This window comes from Amblyraja radiata, chromosome 7, assembly GCF_010909765.2.
Source record: "Amblyraja radiata isolate CabotCenter1 chromosome 7, sAmbRad1.1.pri, whole genome shotgun sequence".
Classification (NCBI taxonomy): Eukaryota; Metazoa; Chordata; class Chondrichthyes; order Rajiformes; family Rajidae; genus Amblyraja; species Amblyraja radiata.
In genome coordinates, this window is record NC_045962.1 from 28,016,882 (window position 1) to 28,039,171 (window position 22,290).

The 22,290-nt window shown below is 45.8% G+C and overlaps 1 protein-coding gene across 1 annotated transcript; it reads left to right on the forward strand.

The window, feature by feature from the left end:
* Positions 1–18,636: 18,636 nt before the first annotated feature.
* dlx2 (distal-less homeobox 2) lies at positions 18,637–21,697 on the forward strand. Its single transcript, XM_033023953.1, has 3 exons — positions 18,637–19,162; positions 19,495–19,679; positions 20,674–21,697. Exons 1-3 carry the CDS (start codon positions 18,838–18,840, stop codon positions 20,980–20,982), a joined length of 819 nt encoding a protein of 272 aa, XP_032879844.1. The 5' UTR covers positions 18,637–18,837; the 3' UTR covers positions 20,983–21,697.
* The last annotated feature ends 593 nt before the right edge of the window (positions 21,698–22,290 follow it).

Consider the following 22,290-nt stretch of genomic DNA (forward strand, 5'->3'; position numbering starts at 1 on the left):
AGTAATATATAGATAGATAGATATTAAGATTATGAGAGAGTGCATATCTCTGAGATGCCATGGTATCCTAGTGTCCAAACATCTTATTTGCAAAATGCTACTATGCAGCTACAGCAATAATTTGGGCACCTAACAGGATGTTTTTGTTTATTGCATGGGGAATGGAATAAAATATATGGAGGTTATGCTTCAGTTATATGTGGCACTGGTGAAAACACATCTGTGCCACATACAATATTTGTTTCCTTGTTTAGAGATTGAGGTAACTGCGTTGAAAGCAGTTCACAGGATTACTAGATTTCGTAGAATGATGCTTGAAATGAGTGGATTGGTTAAGTGTGTTGTTAAGAAAACAGACAAAATAAATTATAGACAATAGTTCTTCAATGTGTGCATGGTATAATTCAAGGTTTTTTTTAAACACACTAATTGCATTTTAATGGAGAATTACCACATTCAAATGCTCAGCATCACTTTTCAATATACTTGATAAGATTATAATTTTTTATTCAATAAAATTATATATTATTAAATTAAATTATGGCCCATTTTGTTTTTAAATGACAACACTTCCCTCTGAAAGTCTGCCTCCAATACAATAAATAACAGTTCCAAATAAATTATTTACTCTTACAGGGTGGCACAATGGCACAGCGGGAGTTTGCTGTCTTACAGCGTCAGAGACCCGGGTTCGATCCTGACTACAGGTGCTGTCTGTATGGAGTTTGTATGCTCTCCCTGTGGCCACGTAGGTTTTCTCCAGGTGCTCCAGTTTCCACCCACACTCCAAAGATGTGCAGTTTTGTAGGTTAATTGGCATCTGTGAATTGTTCCTAGTGTGCAGGATGGAACTAGTGTACAGGTGATCGCTGGTCAGCATGGACTTGGTGGGCCCTCTGTACCTCTAAACTAAATTAAACTAAATTTAATCTGAAACAGTAAAATCAGATTAATTGCATGTGCATTGGAACTGAAATTGCTAAATATAAAATCCAGTCTAGTAACAGGGCAGCCTTGAAAAACAGAAGTTGAACAGCAGCTACAGGGATGAACAGATAAGGAAGGAGCAGTGTTCAGCTCCTATTTGACTTTAGGTAATTCACTCAATGCTGCCGTGACCTTTCTCCAATTTGTTTCAGGAATGTCTGCAGTCAGAATACTGGAAATGGCAATGTTACAAAATTTTGAGATTTTAAAAATCAAGTCTGCAATTTATCAGATCAGGTAAAGCATAAAAAGAAGTTTAATTTGACACCTAATTCACTTTCATACCTTCAGTATTAAAAGAGGTATGGCCATTTTCATACTCGGAAATTAGCATCTTGTGCCCTATTGCTTTTCCAATGACAACACAAAAGCTGAGATCGAGGACAGTCAAAAGCCCATAACTTTCTTAAAAATTAAGAGAACAATGACATTTTCAGTTATTATAGAATGAAACATTCTGAAACAAATATGAATATCTTACTTGGATGACCTGAAATTAAAGCATATAATTAGTTAGTTACCTAATCGTAGCTAATTACAAAATTCAATTACTAGATCTAAACATCTATCCATTTCTTAAGAAAAGGTTAAAATTTTTAAATAGCCTAAGTGTCCAAATAACATTCACACAAGAATTCACAATGTAACATGATTTTAAAATCACATTGTCATGAATTTATTGGCCAAATGGAAGGAATTTAATGGTAATTTAAATCATCCTGCGAGTGGGATTTTGTGGTAGGTGATCGATTGGAACATTGTGGTTGCGGTGAAATTGAACCCCATATCAGCAGGAAAAACACTGCCGGTTCGTATTTCCTGGCTCAGGGAGACAACATAACGAGGAGAGAGAGAAAATGAGAGAGAGAGAGAGAGAGAGAGCGAGCCCGGGAAGGAGCCGCCAGCCTTCCGCCCAGTAGCTACCCGCCAGCCACCACCTCCACCGGTTGCGCCTGTGCCGAAGGACACCATGGCTGGCGGGCCGGCCGGCAGAAGGCGCTGAGGTGGCAGCCGGCACCGCTGTCCGGTCCCAGAGGCTGCTCATGACCGTTGCTGGCATGACCCCATCCTTCTCAACACTCCTGCCTTCCCTGCAATTTTACCCCTGGTGGCCCAGCCAAGTTTACTACTTTGTGCAGCCCAGGCCGTGCTGACCCAGGCCAGACTCCCCACTCGCTGTGAAAGGAATTCTCTCCCCCAGCGGCGCTGTCCTTTTACAGCCGCTTCCCACTTTACAACCGCTTCCCATCAGCTGCCAGCAATGAGGGATAGACTTGGCTATCCCTCAGTACAGCAGCATCGTTCTTGATGTGGCTGTACTGAGGCATAGCCAAGTCTATCTTACTTGGCTAACAACCTAACCTTCGGCCTCCAAGACGCAGGTAAATTTTTGTGCCTTATTTTTGGGTAAAAAATAGCGTCTTCATTGCCGGAAAATGCGGTAGTTGAGGCAGGTACAATAACAACATTTAAAAGACATTTGGAAAGACACATGGATGGGAAAGGATTACAGGCATATGGCCCAAATGGGCAGGTTGGACTAGAGCAGATGGAGCATCTTGGTCGGTATGGGCAGGTTGGGCCGAAGGGCCTGTTTCCTTGCTGTATGACTATGAAGCAAATTCACAGGTTTTCTGCTCACAGACAAATTTTTAACTAACTGAGCCAAATGAACACTTAAACTGTGTATAATGTACATTTATTCAAAATTGTACAGTTTTTTGGTAATTGATCCTGACTATTGGTGCTGTCTGTAAATTCTCCCTGTGGCCGTGTGGGTTTTCCCTGGGTGCCTCCCACACTCCAAAGACGTACAGGTTTGTAAGTTCATTAACTTTGGTAAAGATTGACTGATTGATTGATTGATTGATTGATTGATTGATTGATTGATTGATTGATTGATTGATTGATTGATTGATTGATTGATTGATTGATTGATTGATTGATTTATTGATTGATAGATTGAACCATGCTGTATTATCACGTGACATGTCACAGAGTAATTATTTGTTTTTGCATACCATACACAAGGTATGAAAAGCGTCGCCACATGGAGGAGGCCGACAATTGTAACGATGATTGTAAATTGTCCCTAGTGTGTAGAATAATACCAGTGTACCGGAATCGCTGTTCGGCGTGGACTCGGTGGGTCAAAGGGCCAGTTTCCGTGCTGTATCATTAAACTAAACTAATGTGGGACCTTGTTAATTATCATATATTGATACAGCCTCCCTGGTTTAAACACGAGCTGCACATCACTGAAAGACAACAATAATCTGTCTCTCTCGAGTCACAGAGCATAGAAACATGACCTTTGGCTCACCATGTCCATGGCACCCATCTATCATTATCCACGACATAGTCATTAAATCCAAAGTAACTACCATCTATCTGTAGCCAAGCAGGCTGAAAAAGAGTCCCGATTCATTCCCTTCCCAGGTGCTGCCTGACCCACTGAGTTCCTCTGCCACTTTGGGTTTTGCTGGTAGCAGGAAAGGCTTGCATGTAGATGCAAGGAACTGCAGATGCTGGTTGTCAAAAAAAGACAGAAAGACCAGAGTAACTCTGCGAGTCAGGCAGCATCTCTGGAGAACATGCAAAGGTGATGTTTTGGTTCAGGATTCTTCCTCAGGCTTGAATGTATTGATCCCTTGGGAATGGTAAATAAAAGCTCAACATATGCCTAGTTACCACAATTCTATCGATGATCAGCTAAAAGCACCATGAAAGAAAAATAGGCAACACATTATTTCCATATACCCACACAACTCTGTTATATAGGTTCTGCAGCTGCAAAAAGTTACCAGTTCTAATGGCAGGGGGGTGGGACAGAGGCACGTGAGAGGCTAGTTGGTATGGAGGGTGGTGTGGAAAAGGTTAGTGGACAGAATAGGCAGGTGAAAGGCAGAAAACGAGGAAGAAGGGTTGGTTTAAAGTGCACGTATTTTAATGCAAGGGGCCTGACAGGTAAGGCAGATGAGCTTAGGGCATGGATAGGTATGAGCGACTGGGACGTTGTAGCCATGGCTGAAACGTGGGTAATGGACGGATAGGACTGGCAGCTCAATGTTCTAGGGTACAGGAGTTTCAGGAGAGACAGGGGTGAGGGATAAAGAGATGGGGGGTTGCATTGTTGGTTAAGGAGGATGTCACAGCTGTGTTCAGTTGTGACATTATGGACGGTTCGTCTAGTGAGGCTATATAGGTGGAGCTGAGGAACAAGAAAGGGATGATCATCTTGTTGGGGGTGTACTACAGACCCCTGAATAATCAACAGGAATTAGAAGAATAAATGTGCTGGGAGATTGCAGACAGCTGCAGGTCAAATAAGGTTGTTGTAGTAGGGGATTTTAACTTTCCCAATATAGACTGGGAAAATCATAGCGTGAAGGGTTTAGATGGGGTGCAATTCCTCAAAAGTATTCAGGAGAGTTTCCTTAAGTAGTATGTGGAGGCCCCCACACTTGAGAGGGCAATGCTGGATCTAGTATTGGGAAATTGACAAGAGCAAGTTAATGAAGTGTGTGTGGAGGAGCCTTTTAAGACCAGTGACCACAGTTTGATTAGGCTGAAGATAGATATGGATAGGGACAGAGAGGGTCCATATGTTAAAATGCTCAACTGGGATAAGGCCAACTTTGAGGGTATGAGAGAAGGTCTCGCTCAAGGTGACTGGAGTCAGTTATTTGTGGGGAAAGGAACATCGGCCAAGTGGGATGTTTTTAAAAGTGTACTGAAGAAAGCTCAGGATGTTTACGTCCCCATTAGAGTCAAAGGCAAAGCAGGCAAACGTAAGGAAGCTTGGCTGATGAGGGAAATTGAGTCATTAGTCAAAAACAAGGATGCATGGAACAGGAATAGGCAGCTGGGATCAAGTGCATCCCTGGAGGCGTTTCGGGAACTAAGGAGTAAACAAAAAGGAAATCAGAAGGGCCAAAAGGGGCCAGGAGATAGCTCTGGCGGGTAGCATTAAGGACAATCCCAAAAGATTTTATAAATACACTAGACCAAGTGGGACTCGTTGGGCCCTGCCCCCAACGGGGGGGGGGGGGGGGGAGGGGCGCAGTATCACACGGGAGGGCTGGTCCCCAAACGCAATATTCCACCACTCACCCATAGCCCCCAATTCAGCAGGTGTTGCTGATGGGTTCCCGTTGTGACATAACCCCCCCACACACTAACACACCCCCTGCCCACACACACTAATCCCCCCCACACTAACCCCCCCCCCCTGCCCCACACACACTAACCACCCCCCACAAACACTAACCCACCCATGCCCCACACACACTAATCGCCCCCACACACACAAACCCCACCCACCCGCCCCACACACACACTCACTGTAACCCCCCACACACACACTCACTGTAACCCCCCACACACACTCACACTATCCCCCCCACACTAAACCCCCCCCACACACACTAACCCCCATCCCACACCACACACACACAATACCCCCATCCCACACAATAATCCCCCCAACACTAACGCCCATCTCACACACACTAACCTCCCCCCCACACACACTAACCCCCCCACACACACTAACCCCCCACCCACACACTAACCCCCCTGTCTCTCTGTCAGTCTCTCTCTCTCTCTCTCTGTCTCTCTCTCTCACTGTCTGTCCTCCAACGCAATATTCCACCACTCACCCATTCCCCCAACGCAACCCGTTTCCACCACTCACCAGATCCCCCAACGCAACTCTCTCTCGCTCTCTTTCCCTCTCCCTTTCCCTCTCCCTCTCCTTCTCCCTCTCCCTCTCCCTCTTGCTTTTTATTTGTATGACTGACTTGGCAAATGAAATTCCTCGTATGTTGCAAAACATACTTGGCCAATAAAGTATTATTGTGATTGTGATTGTAAATTCACTGTAAATCCTATAATTATCATTATCATCTAACCACCATCACTTGGCTTGTCACTGTCCTACTGTGTTCAGTTTATTACTGTGTGGTAAACCTGAGAAAACAATTAAATTCTGCTGACAACCAAGAAACAATCACAATCAGTTCAATGTATCAACATTGGACATTATATTAAAATAAACAAGATAATGAACAACTGGTAAAACATAGGAATAGCGAGCACAACATTTTTTTATTTAATAAACTCAAGAAATATGGAAGGGAAAAGGAATTGTAGTAGGGGACAGAGATTCAGATTTCCGGACCAATAAATAAATGAAAGATACTTTATTGTGTAGTGTAACTAGGACACCTAGATACAGTGTAAAGCTTTAATATTCCTACAGCCTAGGCAGAACACACGTGCTGCCACGTGTTGGCACCGACAATGTTACACAAGTACCGAACAGTCCTAGCTACCTCCTTCCACTGCACATGGCAGCAGACTTCCTTCTCCCCCCCAACATCACCCCAGGTTTGCCGGCTAACGACAACACCGCCAGCGTGCTGGCTAACGAAGCTGAAGGGAGGTCGATAGCTGGGGATGTGCACACATTCTCGTTGTTCGAGCACGACGTGAGGAGGGCCCTGACACGGGTGAACACGAGGAAAGCTGTAGGCATCTCAGGGCGAGTACTTAAGTCTTGTGCTACGCAGCTAGCTCCGGTGCTCACTACAATATTCAACCTCTCCCTGGCCAAGTCCGTGGTCCCTGCCTGCTTCAAAAGATCCATCATTGTACCTGTATCAAAAAATGCCTCCCCAGCCTGTCTGAATGACCACCATCCGGTGGCCCTCACCTCGGTAGTCATGAAATGCTTTGAGAGGCTGGTGAAGAAACATATCTGCGCCTTCCTCCCTCGCAACATGGACCCGCTACAATTCGCATACCGTCCGAACAGATCCACGGACGATGCGGTCTCCCAGGTTCTGCACACTGCTCTCTCTCACCTTGACAGCCAGAAGGGGGGCTACGTGAGGATGCTGTTCATAGACTTCAGTTCAGCCTTCAACATGATAGTCCCCAACAGACTTGCTGAGAAGCTAATGGAATTGGGGCTCAACACCTCCTGTGTACCTGGGTCCTGGACTTTCTCACCGCCGGGCCCCAGGTAGTCAAGATGGGAGGAAATACATCGAAGTCCCTCACCCTGAGCACAGGATCCCCCCCAAGGTTGCGTCCTCAGCCCCCTACTGTACTCCCTGTACACACATGACTGTGTGGCCAGGTTCAGCTCCAACTCTATAATTAAGTTTGCTGATGACACTGTGGTGGTGGGCCTGATCTCCGATAACGATGAGAAGGCCTACCGGGAGGAGGTGGCTGATCTAGCACTCAGTCAGTAGTCAGGACAACAGCCACCACTTGAATGTCAAAAAAACTAAGGAGCTGATCGTGGACTTTAGGAGGGCACATCATCCGAGGACGTACACACCATTGAAGATAAATGGGGATACTGTGGATAGGGTGAGCTGCTTTAAATACCTGGGAGTCCACATCTCTGAGGATCTGACATGGGCATCACACGCTGCAGCACTGGTGAGTAAGGCAAGGCAGCGCCTTTACCACCTCAGGCAATTGAGGAAATTCAGAGTGTCTGAGGATCCTCCAGTGCTTCTACTCAGCGTCTGTGGAAAGCATCCTGTCCGGAAACATCACAATTTGGTTTGGGAACTGCTCTGCCCAGGACAAGAAGGCTCTGCAGAGAGTAGTGCGTTCAGCCGAACGCACTATGGGAACTTCACTCGCCCCCCTGCAGGAACTATACATCAGGAGGTGCAAATCCAGGGCCAACAAGATCATGGGAGACCCCTTCCACCCCAGCAACAGACTGTTCCAGCTGCTACGGTCAGGCAAACGCCTCCGTTGTCATGCTGTGAAAACAGAGAGGATGAGAAGGAGCTTCTTCCCAGAGGCCATTAGGACTGTAAACTCCTATCTCACCAGGGACTAACTTTACTGAACCAATTTACTGTTGTGTGGTGCCTTTTAAAATTGCTGTTTTTTTCTCTTTTTTCCTCCCACAAATATGTAATATGTGAATATGTGATTCTGTTCCATTCTGCTTTGTAGATTTTTGTTTGCACAATCCGCAAGCATTGCCACTTTTCATTTCACTGCACATCTCATATGCGTATGTGACGAATAAACTTGACTTGACTAGTCATGGAGGTGGGGGATTGGGAGGGGGGGGCGGGCTCACAAGTGAAATAGCTTAGGGCCTCTCTTCATCTAAATCCGGCCCTGGGGTTGGGTATTGACATGGATAGAGAACTGGTTGGCAGACAGGAAGCAAAGAGTAGGATTTAATGGGTCCTTTTCAGAATGGCAGGCAGTGACTAGTGGGGTACCGCAAGGCTCGGTGCTGGGACCCCAGCTATTTACAATATACAGTGCATTCCGAAAGTATTCAGATCCCCTTCACTTTTTCCATTTTGTTACGTTACAGCCTTATTCTAAAATTGATTACATTCATTTTTTTATCATCAATCTACACACAATACCCCAGAATAAAAAAGCGAAAACAGGTGTTTAGAAATTTTTGCAAAGTAATTAAAAAGAAATAACTGAAATATCAAATTTACATAGGTATTCAGACCCTTTGCTATGACACACCAAAATTAAGCTTCGGAGCATCCTGTTTCCATTGATTATCCTTGAGATGTTTCTCCAACCTGATTGGTCCACCAGTGGTAAATTAAATTGATTGGAGATGATTTGGAAAGGCACACACCTGTCTATATAAGGTCCCATAGTTGACAGTGCATGTCAGAGCCAAAACCAAGCCATGAAGACGAAGGAATTGTCCGTAGACCTCCGAGACAGGATTGTGTCGAAACACAGATCTGGGGAAGGGTATAAAACAATATCTGCAGCATTGCAGGTCCTGAAGACCACGGTGGCCTCCGTCATTCTTAAATGGAAGAACTTTGGAACCACCAGGACTCTTCATAGAGCTGGCCGCCCGGCCAAACTGAGCAATCGGGGAGAAGGGCCTTGATCAGGGAGGTGACCAAGAACCAGATTGTCACTCTGACAGAGCTCGAGAGTTCCTCTGTGGAAATGGGAGAACCTTCCAGAAGGACAACTACATCTACAGCACTCCACCAATCAGGCCTTTATGGTAGAGTGGCCAGACGGAAGCCACTCCTCAGTAAAAGGTACATGACAGCCCGCTTGGAGTTTGCCAAAAGGCATGAGAAACAAGATTCTCTGGTCTGATTAAACCAAGATTGAACTCTTTGGCCTAAATGCCAAGCATCACGTCTGGAGGAAACCAGGCACCGCTTATCACCTGGCCAATACCATACCTACGGTGAAGCATGGTGGTGGGGATGTTTTTCAGCGGCAGGAACTGGGAGACTGCAGTTGTTCTGAGCCCTAGTGCAACCACATCTGGAATATTGTGTGCAGTTTTGGTCCCTAACTTGAGGAAGGACATTCTTGCTATTGAGGGAGAGCAGCGTAGGTTTACAAGGTTAATTCCCGGGATGGCGGGACTGTCATATGCTGAGAGAATGGAGCGGCTGGGCTTGTACACTCTGGAGTTTAGAAGGATGAAACGGGATCTTATTGAAACATATAAGATTGTTAAGGGTTTGGACATGCTAGAGGCAGGAAACATGTTCCCGATGTTGGGAGAGTCCAGAACTGAGGGCCAAAGTTTAAGAATAAGGGGTAAGCCATTTAGAACGGAGATGAGGAAACATTTTTCTCACAGAATGTTGTGAGTCTGTGGAATTCTCCTCCTCAGAGGGCGGTGGAGGCCGGTTCTCTGGATACTTTCAAGAGAGAGCTAGATAGGGCTCTTAAAGATAGCGGAGTCAGGGGATATGGGGAGAAGGCAGGAACGGGGTACTGATTGGGGATGATCAGCCATGATCACATTGAATGGCGGTGCTGGCTCGAAGGGCCGAATGGCCTACTCCTGCACCTATTGTCTATTGCCTAGCCAGGAACAAGGGAAAGATGAATGGAGCAAAGTACAGTGAGATCCTTGATGAAAATCTGCTCCAGAGCGTTCTGGACCTCAGACTGGGGCGGAGGTTCACCTTCCAACAGGACAACGACCCTAAGCACACAGCCAAGCCAACGCAGGAGTGGCTTTGTTACAAGTCTGTGAATGTCCTTGAGTGGACCAGCCAGAGGCCGGACTTGAACACGATCGAACATCTTTGGAGGGACCTGAAAATAACTATGCATCGACGCTCCCCATCCAACCTGACAGAGCTTGAGAGGATCTGCAGAGAAGAATGGGAGAAATTACCCAAATGCAGGTGTGCCAAGCTTGTAGCGTCATACCCAAGAAGACTTGAGGCTGTAATCGCTGCTAAAGGTGCCTCAACAAAGCACTGAGTAAAAGGTATGAATACTTATGTAAATGTGATATTTCAGTTATTTCTTTTTAATTACTTCGCAAACATTTCTAAACACCTGTTTTTGTTTTTTTATTATGGGGTATTGTGTGTAGATTGATGCTAAAAAAATTAATTTAATCCATTTTAAAATAAGGCTGTAATGCCCCTGTCCCACTTAGGAAACTTGAACGGAAACCTCTGGAGACTTTGCGCCCCACCCAAGGTTTCCGTGCGGTACCCGGAGGTTCCCGGTGGTTTTTGTCAGTCTGCCTACCTGCTTCCACTACCTGCAACCTCCGGCAACCACCTGCAACCTCCGGGAACCGCACGGACACCTTGGGTGGGGCGCAAAGTCTCCAGAGGTTTCCGTTCAGGCTTCCTAAGTGGACAGAGGCTTTACGTAACAAAATGTGGGAAAAGGTAAAGGGTTCTGAATACTTTCTGATTGCACTGTATATTAACGATTTAGATGGGGGAATTAAACGTGACATCTCCAAGTTTGCGGCTGACACAAAGCTGGGTGGCAGTGTGGGTGGCGATGGTGATGCTGTGAGGCTGCAGGATGACATGGATAGGTTGGATGAGTAGGCAGATGCATGGCAGATGCAGTATAATGTGGATAAATGTGAGGTTATCCACTTTGGTGGCAAGAACAAGAAGGCAGATTATTATCTGAAGGGGAGGTGCAACGAGACCTGGGCGTGCATGTACATCAGTTCTGAAGAAGGGGTTCGGCCCGAAACGTCACCTATTTCCTTCGCTCCATAGATGCTGCTGCACCCGCTGAGTTTCTCCAGCATTTTTGTGTACCTTCGATCTTCCAGCATCTGCAGTTCGTTCTTGAACACTGTTAAAGTAAGCATGCAGATACAGCAGGCAGTGAAGAAATCCAATGGCCTGTTGGCCTTTATTGTGAGAGGATTTGAGTTTAGAAGCAAGGAGGTCCTACTGCAGTTGTACAGGGTCCTGGTGAGAAAGCAATTTTGGTCTCCGAATTTGAGGATATTCAGACCTTTTTCCCAGGGTGGAAATATCAAACACCAGAGAGCACAAGGTGAGAGGGGGAAAGTATATTGTATAATATTTTTTACACAGAGGATGGTGGGGGCCTGGAACTCATTGCCTGGGGTGGTGGTGGTGGTGGTGGCAAATACAATAGTGGCGTTGTTTAAGAAGCATTTAGATAGGCACATGGATTTGCAAGGAATGATGGGATGTGGATCACTTGCAAGCAGATTAAATCTGTTCAGTTAAGCATCATGTTCAACCCAGACATAGTGGGCCAAAAGTCCCGTTTCTGTGCTGTAGTTTAGTTTAGTTTTGTTTAGAGATACACCGCGGCAACCGGCCCTTCAGCTCAGTCCGCGCCGACCAGCGATCCCCACACATTATCCTACATACACTAGGGACAATTTACCCCAAGCCAATTAACCTACAAACCTGTACGTCTTTGGAGTGTGGGAGGCTAAAAGGGTATAAAATGAAGAGGTTCTGTTTCTTCAAATGTTATGAGAAACTGATGCAGCAACTTATATATATAAAGTAGCAATTTTTGATAAAGTTTCAGCACAACTTTAACTGAGATGCTAGTTTGATATCATCCCTAAATACAGACATTCACATAGTATTCCACTTACCTAAGGCATAAACTTTCATTTATAATAGCACTCACCTTGTTATGTGGGGAAAAATCTATCTATCTATACATAATTAAAACTCTGATCTTATTATCTTCCGGTTTGGCGTTCTTTTTACTTGCGCAAAAACGGTTCGCGATAGCGCGACGATTTTTTGCCAGTTCACTCGCCGTTCTGTGCTGCAAGTGCGCCAATTTTCATTACGATTAGTTGAATGTCGTAAACGTTAGCAAGGTTTGAAAATCTTTAAAATTGCGCTTGCGCAGATCGATCTCTTCTCCTGCCAGTCAGCGCCGGGCGGATTAGTCTCTTCCCCTATCACTCCCCGAGACGGTCCTCCCCTTCCTGCGTCATTGCGTCTTTACTGGAGCTGAGGATGGCCGGCGGAGGTTTCCAACTGGATTTTCAGAGGGACCCGAAGCAGCCCCTCCCCAAGCAGCAGCCCCACCCCAAGCAGCAGCCTCTACCCAAGCAGCAGCCCCGCCCCATTCATCAGCCCCACCCCAAGCAGCAGCCTCTACCCAAGCAGCGGCCCCGCCCCATTCATCAGCCCCACCCCAAGCAGCAGCCCCGCCCCAAGCAGCGGCCCCGCCCCATTCATCAGCCCCGCCCCAAGCAGCAGCCCTGCCCCAAGCAGCAGCCTCTACCCAAGCAGCAGCCCCGCCCCAAGCAGCAGCCCCTCCCCAAGCAGCAGCCCCGCCCCAAGCAGCAGCTCCGCCCCAAGCAGCAGCCCACGTTGGAGACCTGACCCAGCCCAGTCGGTGACGCAGCCCAGCTCAGCGTGGGAGACCCAGCTCGGAGTCGCAGATGTCGCCAAATGGAAAGCGGAGTCTCTGATCCCGGTGGAGGAGAACGACCAGCGACCAGCACCCGCTGTGAGTCCCCATCGCACCGCCAGTTTCAGCCCCTTCCCCTCTGGTCCCCCTCGCTGGCTCCTCCCCCCTACCCTGTGATGCCCCCCTCTCCCCCATGGCTCTTCCCTGTCTTTTATCCGAGCTCACTCCCCCACGCCCACACACCCCTCTCCCCCACAATTCACCCCCGCCCACACACCCCTCCCCCCACAAGCCCCCCTCCCACACACACCCACCCCCACCCCCACCACACACATCCCCCCCACACACACACCCCCGCACCCCCTCCACACATCCCACTACCCACACATCCCTGCCTCCACAACCCCCACTACCCCCACACCCATACCCCCCCCCCCCACACCCACCCCCCGCCACACACATCCACTTGTTCAGATTGATGTTATATTTTACCTTATATTTTACGTTATTGACATTTGAAACTTAAAAAAATCACTTTTCCACTTGCCATGCCATGTGTTCCCGAAACTCTGTCAAATCGGTACACAATAGCGCTACAATTTTAGGCTCAGCTTACTCACCCCTGCGACGTGAACTACCAAGTTTCATTCAGATTGATGTTATATTTTACAAGTTATTGACATTTTAAACTTTTAAAAAATGACTTTTCCAATTGCCATGCCCGTCAGCCACGTTCAACATCACAATGGGAACCCAACGCGTCACAACGGTATGATGGCCGCCGGATCCGCACGTGCGCAGTTGGGGGAGGGTTGGCAGGCCCGCGACTCACGCTTTTAGCAGTTGGGAGTTGCCTGGCCCGCCGCCATTTTGAGATCATCAGCTGTGCCTGTGCAGTTGGCCAGCTGCCATCTTGAAATTGCCATTTTGACTCGCTTCACAACGGCGATCTCTTGTGTCACAACAGGGACCCGTCAGCTGCACTTGCGCAGTTTAGGGGGGGGGTTGCCGGCCTGGGATCGACATTTTAACATCCAGTGTCGTGTATAGGTGAGTGACATTTTAAACTTTAATAAACCTGGCAGTCGCGCTCCCACTTGCCGGCCACGCCTGCGCAGTTGGGGGAGGCACGTCAGCCACGTCACAATTGAAAATGGCACCGGTGATGCGGCAGCGGCGCAAAATGACGCCATCTCCTCGTGCGTGCGCAGTGGGCCCAGTATCCGCGCATGTGGAATTTGAAACCCGCGCGTGCACAGTGGACCTGGTATCCGCGCGTGCAGAATTTGAATAATAACTGAACGTCTCCCAGTGTATGAACATCTCCCCGCGCGTGCGCAGTGGGACGGTATCCGCGTGTGCGGAATTTGATCCCCGCGCGGCCGCAGTGGGCCTGGTATCCGCACATGCGGAATTTAAAATAACTGAAAATCTCCCCAGCGCAGTGGGCCTGGTAAGAAGGAATATGGCACAGAAGATGAAGGAATATGTTTATTCTACTTTAATTAGATTTCCACCAATCTTTCCACCAACATGCACAAGAAGCACAAGACAGACACCATTGTATGCAGATGCTGAAAAGTGTGTTCATCTCTGGCTGAACAACTTCTAATCTTGTGTGTGGACTCGACAAGAAGATTAGATTTAGAAACGTGAATTCCAATACAGAATGTCCAGTTTTATTTTCCACAATTTTCAGAATGGTTCAATCACAATTAACTATCTAATACACAAACATAACTTTGAAGTGAATTCAGAATTTAGTGTTCATGAGCACAAGTAACTGAAATGCCTTTAAAAACACATAATTGGAACAAAATAGGCGTCTGCTACTGGGGGAATGTTGCTTTGGGGGAGGGGGACCTTTAATAAACCTGGCAGTCGTGCTCCCACTTGCCGGCCACGTCTGCAAAGTTGAGGGAGGGTTGCCGTGACTCGGGGCACAAAGGGAATCTCTGGCGTCACAACGGGAACCCTTCAGTCGCGCCTGCGCAGTTGGGGGCTGTGGGTGAGTGGTGGAATATTGCGTTGGGGGACGGGGCCCAACGGGTCCGCACTTGGTCCTAGTACTTTTTAAAAATCCGAGCTGTCGCATGTACAAGAAAGCTTTCCTCATTGAGGACCCGATGTTGTGACAGACCGAGAGATCTCGCGCCAAAAACCAAACTGAGAGCCACAAGGTGGCAGCAGCAGGCAAAAGCAGCTGACGGGCACCCTGTTCAATGTGCACAAGTTACTGCTGTCTCTGTGGCCACCAACCCAGTGAAATGCGAGAAAACTGCTAAGTCCTCCATTATTTCAATCGTGTGTAAAATGATTTCATGTTTGCATTTACACAAATGCACCATTGGATGTATTATGAAGCAGGAACTCGAGTAAGATGTGAATGGAGATACAAGTGCTGGAGTAACTCAGCGGATCACGCTGCATCTCTGGAGGACATGGACAATCAATGTCGATGTCTAATCTATGTCCAGTTCCCCAGAGATGCTGCCTGATCCGCAAAGTTATTCCAGCACTTGTATCTCTTTTTCTAAACAGGCATCTGCAGTGTCTAGAATATGAAAGGACATTTTTTGTAATATATTGGACTACTTGTTGTTGTTTAATATGGTATCTACTGAGTACTAGCTGTTGTGCTGCTGCAAGTAAAAAAATCATTGTTCCGTTTTGGGACACATGACACTCTTGACCTGAATCACATATGTCCGTCAGCCCAACTCAACCATGCAGCTCAAGATGCGCTATCTAAGCCCATTTTTGGCCACTCAAAAATATCACGGGGGTGAGGTCACCATTGACCAGAAACTCAACGAGAGAATCTACACAAACAATGTGGTTGGAAGTGGTCTGTGAGTGATGCATCATCGTTCCAATGGTATTGAACTTCGCAAGTGGATAGTCTTAAATCAGCGCCCCTGACCAAAGAGTGGAATCAGAAACAACAACACCCTTCCTTTCTCCACAGATGCAGACTTACCCGGTGAGAATTCTCAGCAGTTTTTATTTCGATTTCTTACGGTAACAATAAAACTGCAAAGAAAAAAACTACACTATATATCCGAGATAAAAACAGAGAGTGCGGATTAAAGACTATGTAGATTCGAAAGCACTCGTGATTGAATAAGTAGTTACATGTTTCTGATCAATGAATTTTCACTAAAATAATAATAATAAGAATAATAATACATCTTTATTGTCAATGCACAGAGGTACAACGAGATTTGTAGCGATGTTACAAAATTTTGAGATTTTAAAAATCAAGTCTGCAATTTATCCCATCAGATAAAGCATAAAGAGAAGTTTAATTTGACACCTAATTCACTTTCATATCTTTAATATTAAAAAAGTTATGGCCATTTTCATACTCGGAAATTAGCATCTTGTTCCCTATTGCTTTTCCATTGACTTAACACAAAAGCTGTGATCGAGGACAGTCAAAAGCCCATAACTTTCTTAAAAATTAAGAGAACTGAAAGAAATTTTCAGTTATTATAGATTGAAGCATTCTGAAACAAATATGAAACAATCTTACTTGGATGACCTAAAATTAAAGCAAATAATTAGTTAGTTACCTAATTGTAGCTAATTACATAATTCAATTACTAGATCTAAACATCTATCCATTTCTTAAGAAAAGATTAAAAAAAATTAAATAGCCAGTGTCCAAATAACATTTACACAAGAATTCACAATATAACATGATTTTAAAATCTCATTGTCATGAATTTATAGGCCAAATGGAAGGAATTTAATGTTTAATTCCCGTAAATTAATGGCCATTTCAATCATCTTGCGAGTGGGTTTTTGTGGAACGCAATCGATTGGAACATTGCGGTTTGAGGTGAATTTGAACCGCATATCGGCAGGAAAAACACTGCCGGTTCGTATATTTACATAATCACATTTTCGCCAATGAAATTTTGATTAAAGTCATCATAAGAAGCAAGTTTATATGTAAAATAAACGACTTACCTTATGTTTTGTCTCCTGCATGAGATCCGTCCCGTTGTCAGCGTTGATGGCGTTAGAATTCGCTTTTTTATTTTACTCCAGCGATTAAATTGTCCCGCGATTTTTTTTTTAAACTTCCGAGAACGCAAGTCGGAACAATTTTTCAGCATCAGCTAGCATCCCGAGAAAATATATCTCAGAGAGGCAGGAGAAAATGGCATTTTAATTCCCCCCCCCCCCCCCCAAAGGCGCCAAAGTCGCGCGCACGGCCAGTGGCAGAACTGCAGCGCCGCTGAAGGTAAGTATTGTAACATACCTAAGATTTGGAATGCAACTTCCATCCGATGAAATAACTTAATTAGCTAAAAATTTAGACACCCAGAGAAACTAGATTAAAAAAAGTTAAAGCAGTATAAAGTGCAAATAGGTCTGTGCGGGGTCGATGTGCGACGTGACCATCCGAGGGAGACATTTCATGGGGGGGCACTCAGCTGGACCGGTTCAGAGCAGCTAGAGCTCTGGGGATGAAGCTGTTCCTAAGTCTGGAGGTGCGGGCGTAGAAGGCCTTGTAACGTCTGCCGGATGGTAGAAGTTCGAACAGACTATTGCAAGGGTGTGAGGAGTCTTTATGAATGCTGATGGCCTTCCTGAAGCACCGTGTGTAGTAGATGCCCTCCAAGGCTGGTAGCTGTGTCCCAATAATCTTCTGCGCTCTGTGGACGACCTGCTGAAGAGCTCTCCTCTCCGCCACCGTGCAGCTGAGATACCACACAAAGATGCCATATGTTAGGATGCTCTCTGTGGTGCAGCGGTAGAAGGTTGTCAGCAGCTGTTGGGGAAGGCCAGTCTTTGCTGTGCCTTCTTGACCAGTGTTGGTGTTGGTGTTGGTGGACCATGTGAGGTCCTCCGAAATGTGTGTGCCCAGAAATCTGAAAATGTTAAAAACATATCTTAAAACTACTTAAAAGTTTTAATTTATACTTGGGCAATAGCCAACATCACTCTGCACAGGGAACAGAACAATGATGAACTGTTGAATGATATGAGATTTATACCATAAGACCTTCGGCCCATCACCACATCATTGCTGGTCAAGAAAAATATGTACATTTCAAATGTGATGTGTATTTCTGTCTCAACCAACCTCTAGGTGTATGCTTATTATCGTCACGTGTACATTGGAAAACATGTTTTACATGCTATCCAATTAAGTCAGATAATTCTATACATAAATACAATCAAGCCAAACTCAAGTGCAATAGATAGAACAAAGAAGATACAGGGTGCAGAATATAGTTCTCAGCATTGTAGCGCACCCGTTCCATAGGCAGAGTACAATGTCCGCATTGGGATAGCGGGAAATCGAAAGTTTATGGAAGCCTGATAACAGACGGGAAGAAGTTGTTCTTGAGTCTGGTGGTGAGCGTTTTCAAGCTTCTGTTTCTGCCCAACAGAAGCAGGGAGAAGAAGAAATAGCCGGGGTGGGAAAGGCAGGGAATGAGTTCCTGATCCATTACTGGGTCATTGTTAAAATTCCCTTATCTCCATTCCAATCTCTTTAAATCTCTGCCCCCGGATGCTGACCTCTCTGCTAAGGGGAAATGAAGTCCTTCCTATTTAATCTCCCTCGTTTATTTGTGACGGGACTGCGGGACACCACACACAAGGAGAACAAAGCGCGTTGTGGCGGCAGTTTCCCAGCCCTGCCCCGCCCAGCAGCTCCGCCCCAGCGCCTGCCCTGCAGCTCCGCCCCAGCGCCTGTCCTGCAGCACCGCCCCAGCGCCTGCCCCGCCCAGCAGCTCCGCCCCAGCGCCTGTCCTGCAGCTCCGCCCCAGCGCCTGTCCTGCAGCTCCGCCCCAGCGCCTGCCCCGCCCAGCAGCTCCGCCCCAGCGCCTGTTCTGCAGCTCCGCCCCAGCGCCACCAGCGCCTGTCCTGCAGCTCCGCCCCAGCGCCAACCTGTGCCGCAGGTCGCAGGAGTCACAGGACGCCACCGCACCAGCCTATCGGCTGCGGCCCAGCGACGTGACCACGCGTCTTTAATGCGGGAGTTTGTGGAGCTGCAGACAATTGCAGAACATGAGCACGGCGTAGCTTGTTCGGGCATTGCCATCATAACATGCTTTCATCATCAGCACCGACGTTTATCTGAGCCGACATCTGTAACTTTGCAGTTGTAAATTATATATTTTTTTCTCTCTTTAAACAAAAATGACCGGAGTATTTGACAGTCTTGCTGCAGATATGCATTCGAACCAAATTACCTCGAGTTATCATACGATGCACAAGTCCCACTCGCAGGAATCTCCAACGTTGCCAGTGTCCACTGCGACTGACAGCAGCTATTACAACGGGCAACAGCACGGACCCTGCGCTGGGTCGCCTTACGGACAGCTTAACAACTCCTACCAGTTCCACGTTGGTAACACGAACAGCCTTTCGTGCACTGCCAAATCCTACGAAACCGGTTACACAAATTGTTACAACACTTACACTTCCTATGGTACAAGTAATTCGCCGGCAAATACTGATGTAGGTAAGATATCAACGTCAATTACTTAATTGAACTGCTGGGGTAACATGAAATGTGAAGACCTAGAGTTAAATATGATTGACGTTGAAATATAACATTATATTTAATCAACCACACAGTGCGGATTTATATATATGTGCCTGCGTTTATTTACAATGAACATTTCTGTTTGACAAATCGAAAATAATTGTTAACCAACAAAAAAAACAATTCGGAGGTGGAGTCGCAACCCAAAATATTGCCTTTCGACGTCCACATGTGTTAACTGACTTGCTGAGTTTTTCCCCCCAACTGTTTTCGTTTATGTTTCAGCAAATAATTGTTTCTTTTCTCAGAAAAAGAGGAGTGCGAGCCCGAAATAAGGATGGTGAACGGAAAACCAAAAAAAGTCAGAAAACCCAGAACCATTTATTCCAGCTTTCAACTGGCAGCTCTGCAGAGACGGTTTCAGAAGACCCAGTATTTGGCTTTGCCTGAAAGGGCCGAGCTGGCGGCATCCATGGGCCTGACACAAACTCAGGTAAAACTTCATCAAGGAGACCGCACGAGAACAAATGTTTACGTTTAATATTGTAAATGATTCGTTTGTATCGATTTGATGCGTTACATCGTGAACACTAAATTTGCCTCCAAAGTTTCTCTAATCTAAATTGCAATGTGGAAATACATTGATATAGAGCTGTATAAACATGATAATCTGGGTTTATTATTGTCACGTGTACCGTGGTACAGTAATTAGTTGTAGACACAAGGAACTAACTGCCGGTTTACCAAAAGCCAAAGTGCTGCGGTAACTCAGTGGGAGTAACACGATATGTGAAGAGCTACAGTTAAATTTGATAGACGTTGGAAGATAACGTTATATTTCACCACACAATTTGGATTTATATGTATGTATACGTTTATGATGCAGAAGAACATCTCTGGGGAACATGGGACATAAAACCTGAAGAAGGGTCCCAACCCGAAACGTCGCCTATCCATGTTTGCCAGAAAGGCCGAGTTACTCTAGCACTTTGTGTCTTTATTACAGTGAAGATTTTGTTCGCATGCTACCCAATCAAATCAGATAATACCAAACATGTATGCAATGGAGCCGAACGCAAGAACAACGGGTTAGAGCTAAAAGAAATACACCAGTGCCGAATAAAGTTCCTCAGCACTGTAGCCTAACTGTTCCAGCGAAAATGTCCAATGTCTTCAATGAAGTATACAATACAATACAATACAATTTATTGTCATTTGAGCCTCAGTGAGGCTCAAACGAAATTCTGTTTCCACAGCCATACAAACAAAGACAATTTCCTAGACATACACACAAATTCATTCACACAAACATCCGTCACAGTGGACCCACTGTGATGGAAGGCAAAGTCTTTTCTCTAGAAGCTCAAGTAGCTTGGAGAATCGGGGCTGCACCCTCATTTATGAGGGGGTTCAGAAGTCCGATAAGGGAGGGAAGAAACGGTTGCATTGTAGATTATATCAATATCTTTTATTTTTGAATCACGCAGGTAAAAATTTGGTTTCAGAACCGCCGATCTAAATTCAAGAAAATGTGGAAAAATGCAGAAATGCCAAAAGAACAGAATCTCAGCAGCAGGGAGTCTCCGCCTTGCAGTTCTCCGTCCTCTGTTGTATGGGACCACTCTCCGCACCAGAGTATCAACTGTGACTCAGCCATCGCACAGAACAACAGCCCCGCTGCCGCCGCCTTTATAGGAAACTACTCCTGGTATCCTGGTGCAAGTAGTGCTTCACACTTTCAATCGACCCCGATTCTTCAGCACCAGCCTACAGTCAGCACGGCGACAATGTACTGAGTCCACCTTAGCACAGATCGCTGTCTAAACTGGGACACTAAAGACTCTGCTTAAATGAGACACTATCTAATGACTCCCTAAAGCAGAGAAAGCTGGAGTTTTTTTTAAAGAGAACATTCATTACAATACCATCCTTTATAACGTTTGTAATAACTGGTGCCTTTGCAAATGACCTCATTTTCTATGTTTTCGGACTAACTTTGAGTGGTATTTGTGAAATGGAGTCAGTTCGGCGCCATTCAAACGCCGATTCTGGTTATAAAAGTTTGCAGTGAAGATGATTTAAAACTATGTGTAAATGATGTGACCTTTCGTGCAGTACCACCTGAATACGAATGTGCGTTCGTTAGATTGATTGTTGTAATACAACCACGATAGAGTTTAATCCAAGTTTTTAATGTGTTACGTAGCTGTTCCAATGATGTCTGATTTATTGCAGCAGCGATATGTTTCTATTGGTTCAACCCTGCATTTAAGCGTTTCGTACAAGGAGTTAAATGTGCTACTGATTTTTCCACTGATAGATTTTTGTGTGTAGTATTTTACGGGGAAGTATTTTCTTTATTTATTCTACAAAACAACGTCAGTACAATGTCGCTTTTATGAAAAGAAATATATTATTTAAATAAATATTGTTTAAATGTTATTTTATGTTACCACTGTAATCACGAACGCTTGAATCAAGCAAATTTATAAAATACGCCTTTTTTGGTTCCATAGAGTATTTTTATTGAGATATTCAAGAAAGATCACCATGTAATAATGACAGAGACTGCATTTGCGCGCTGTGGTTTTGCAACACACGCTAATGAACATAACTGGCCTTCACTAGAAAGATAGCCGAGCATCCACCAGCATATTACAACTTCAAGCAGTTCCGTAGTTTAGCTGTTGTCAGTTAAAGTATGGACGCCGAAAGAGAGGATTATTACAAGCGGTTCCTTGTCTTGGCGATTATAGATGTGGACGTGCCGCGGCGGCAGAGCCCCAGCGCAGACATTCATCAATCACCACATATTATCCACATTAAAGCGCGCTCCGCCCTTCGGAGCGCCGGCGCCGGATAAATATATCCCATAAATATTACTCCTGACGTAACTTTTGGCAAGCCAAGTTAGAAACAGGGCTCTTGCTGAGAGTACACACAATCCCCCTGAATATGATCCGTGAAGAGTTAAACAGGCTTGGACATACAATTCGGATATTTGTTTTTGCTGCCCCCCCCCCCCCCCCCCCCCCCCCCCCCCCCCCCGTCATGCTGAAATTATTAATGGGGCACCCAAAACGGACACTGTCCCCGAAACGCAG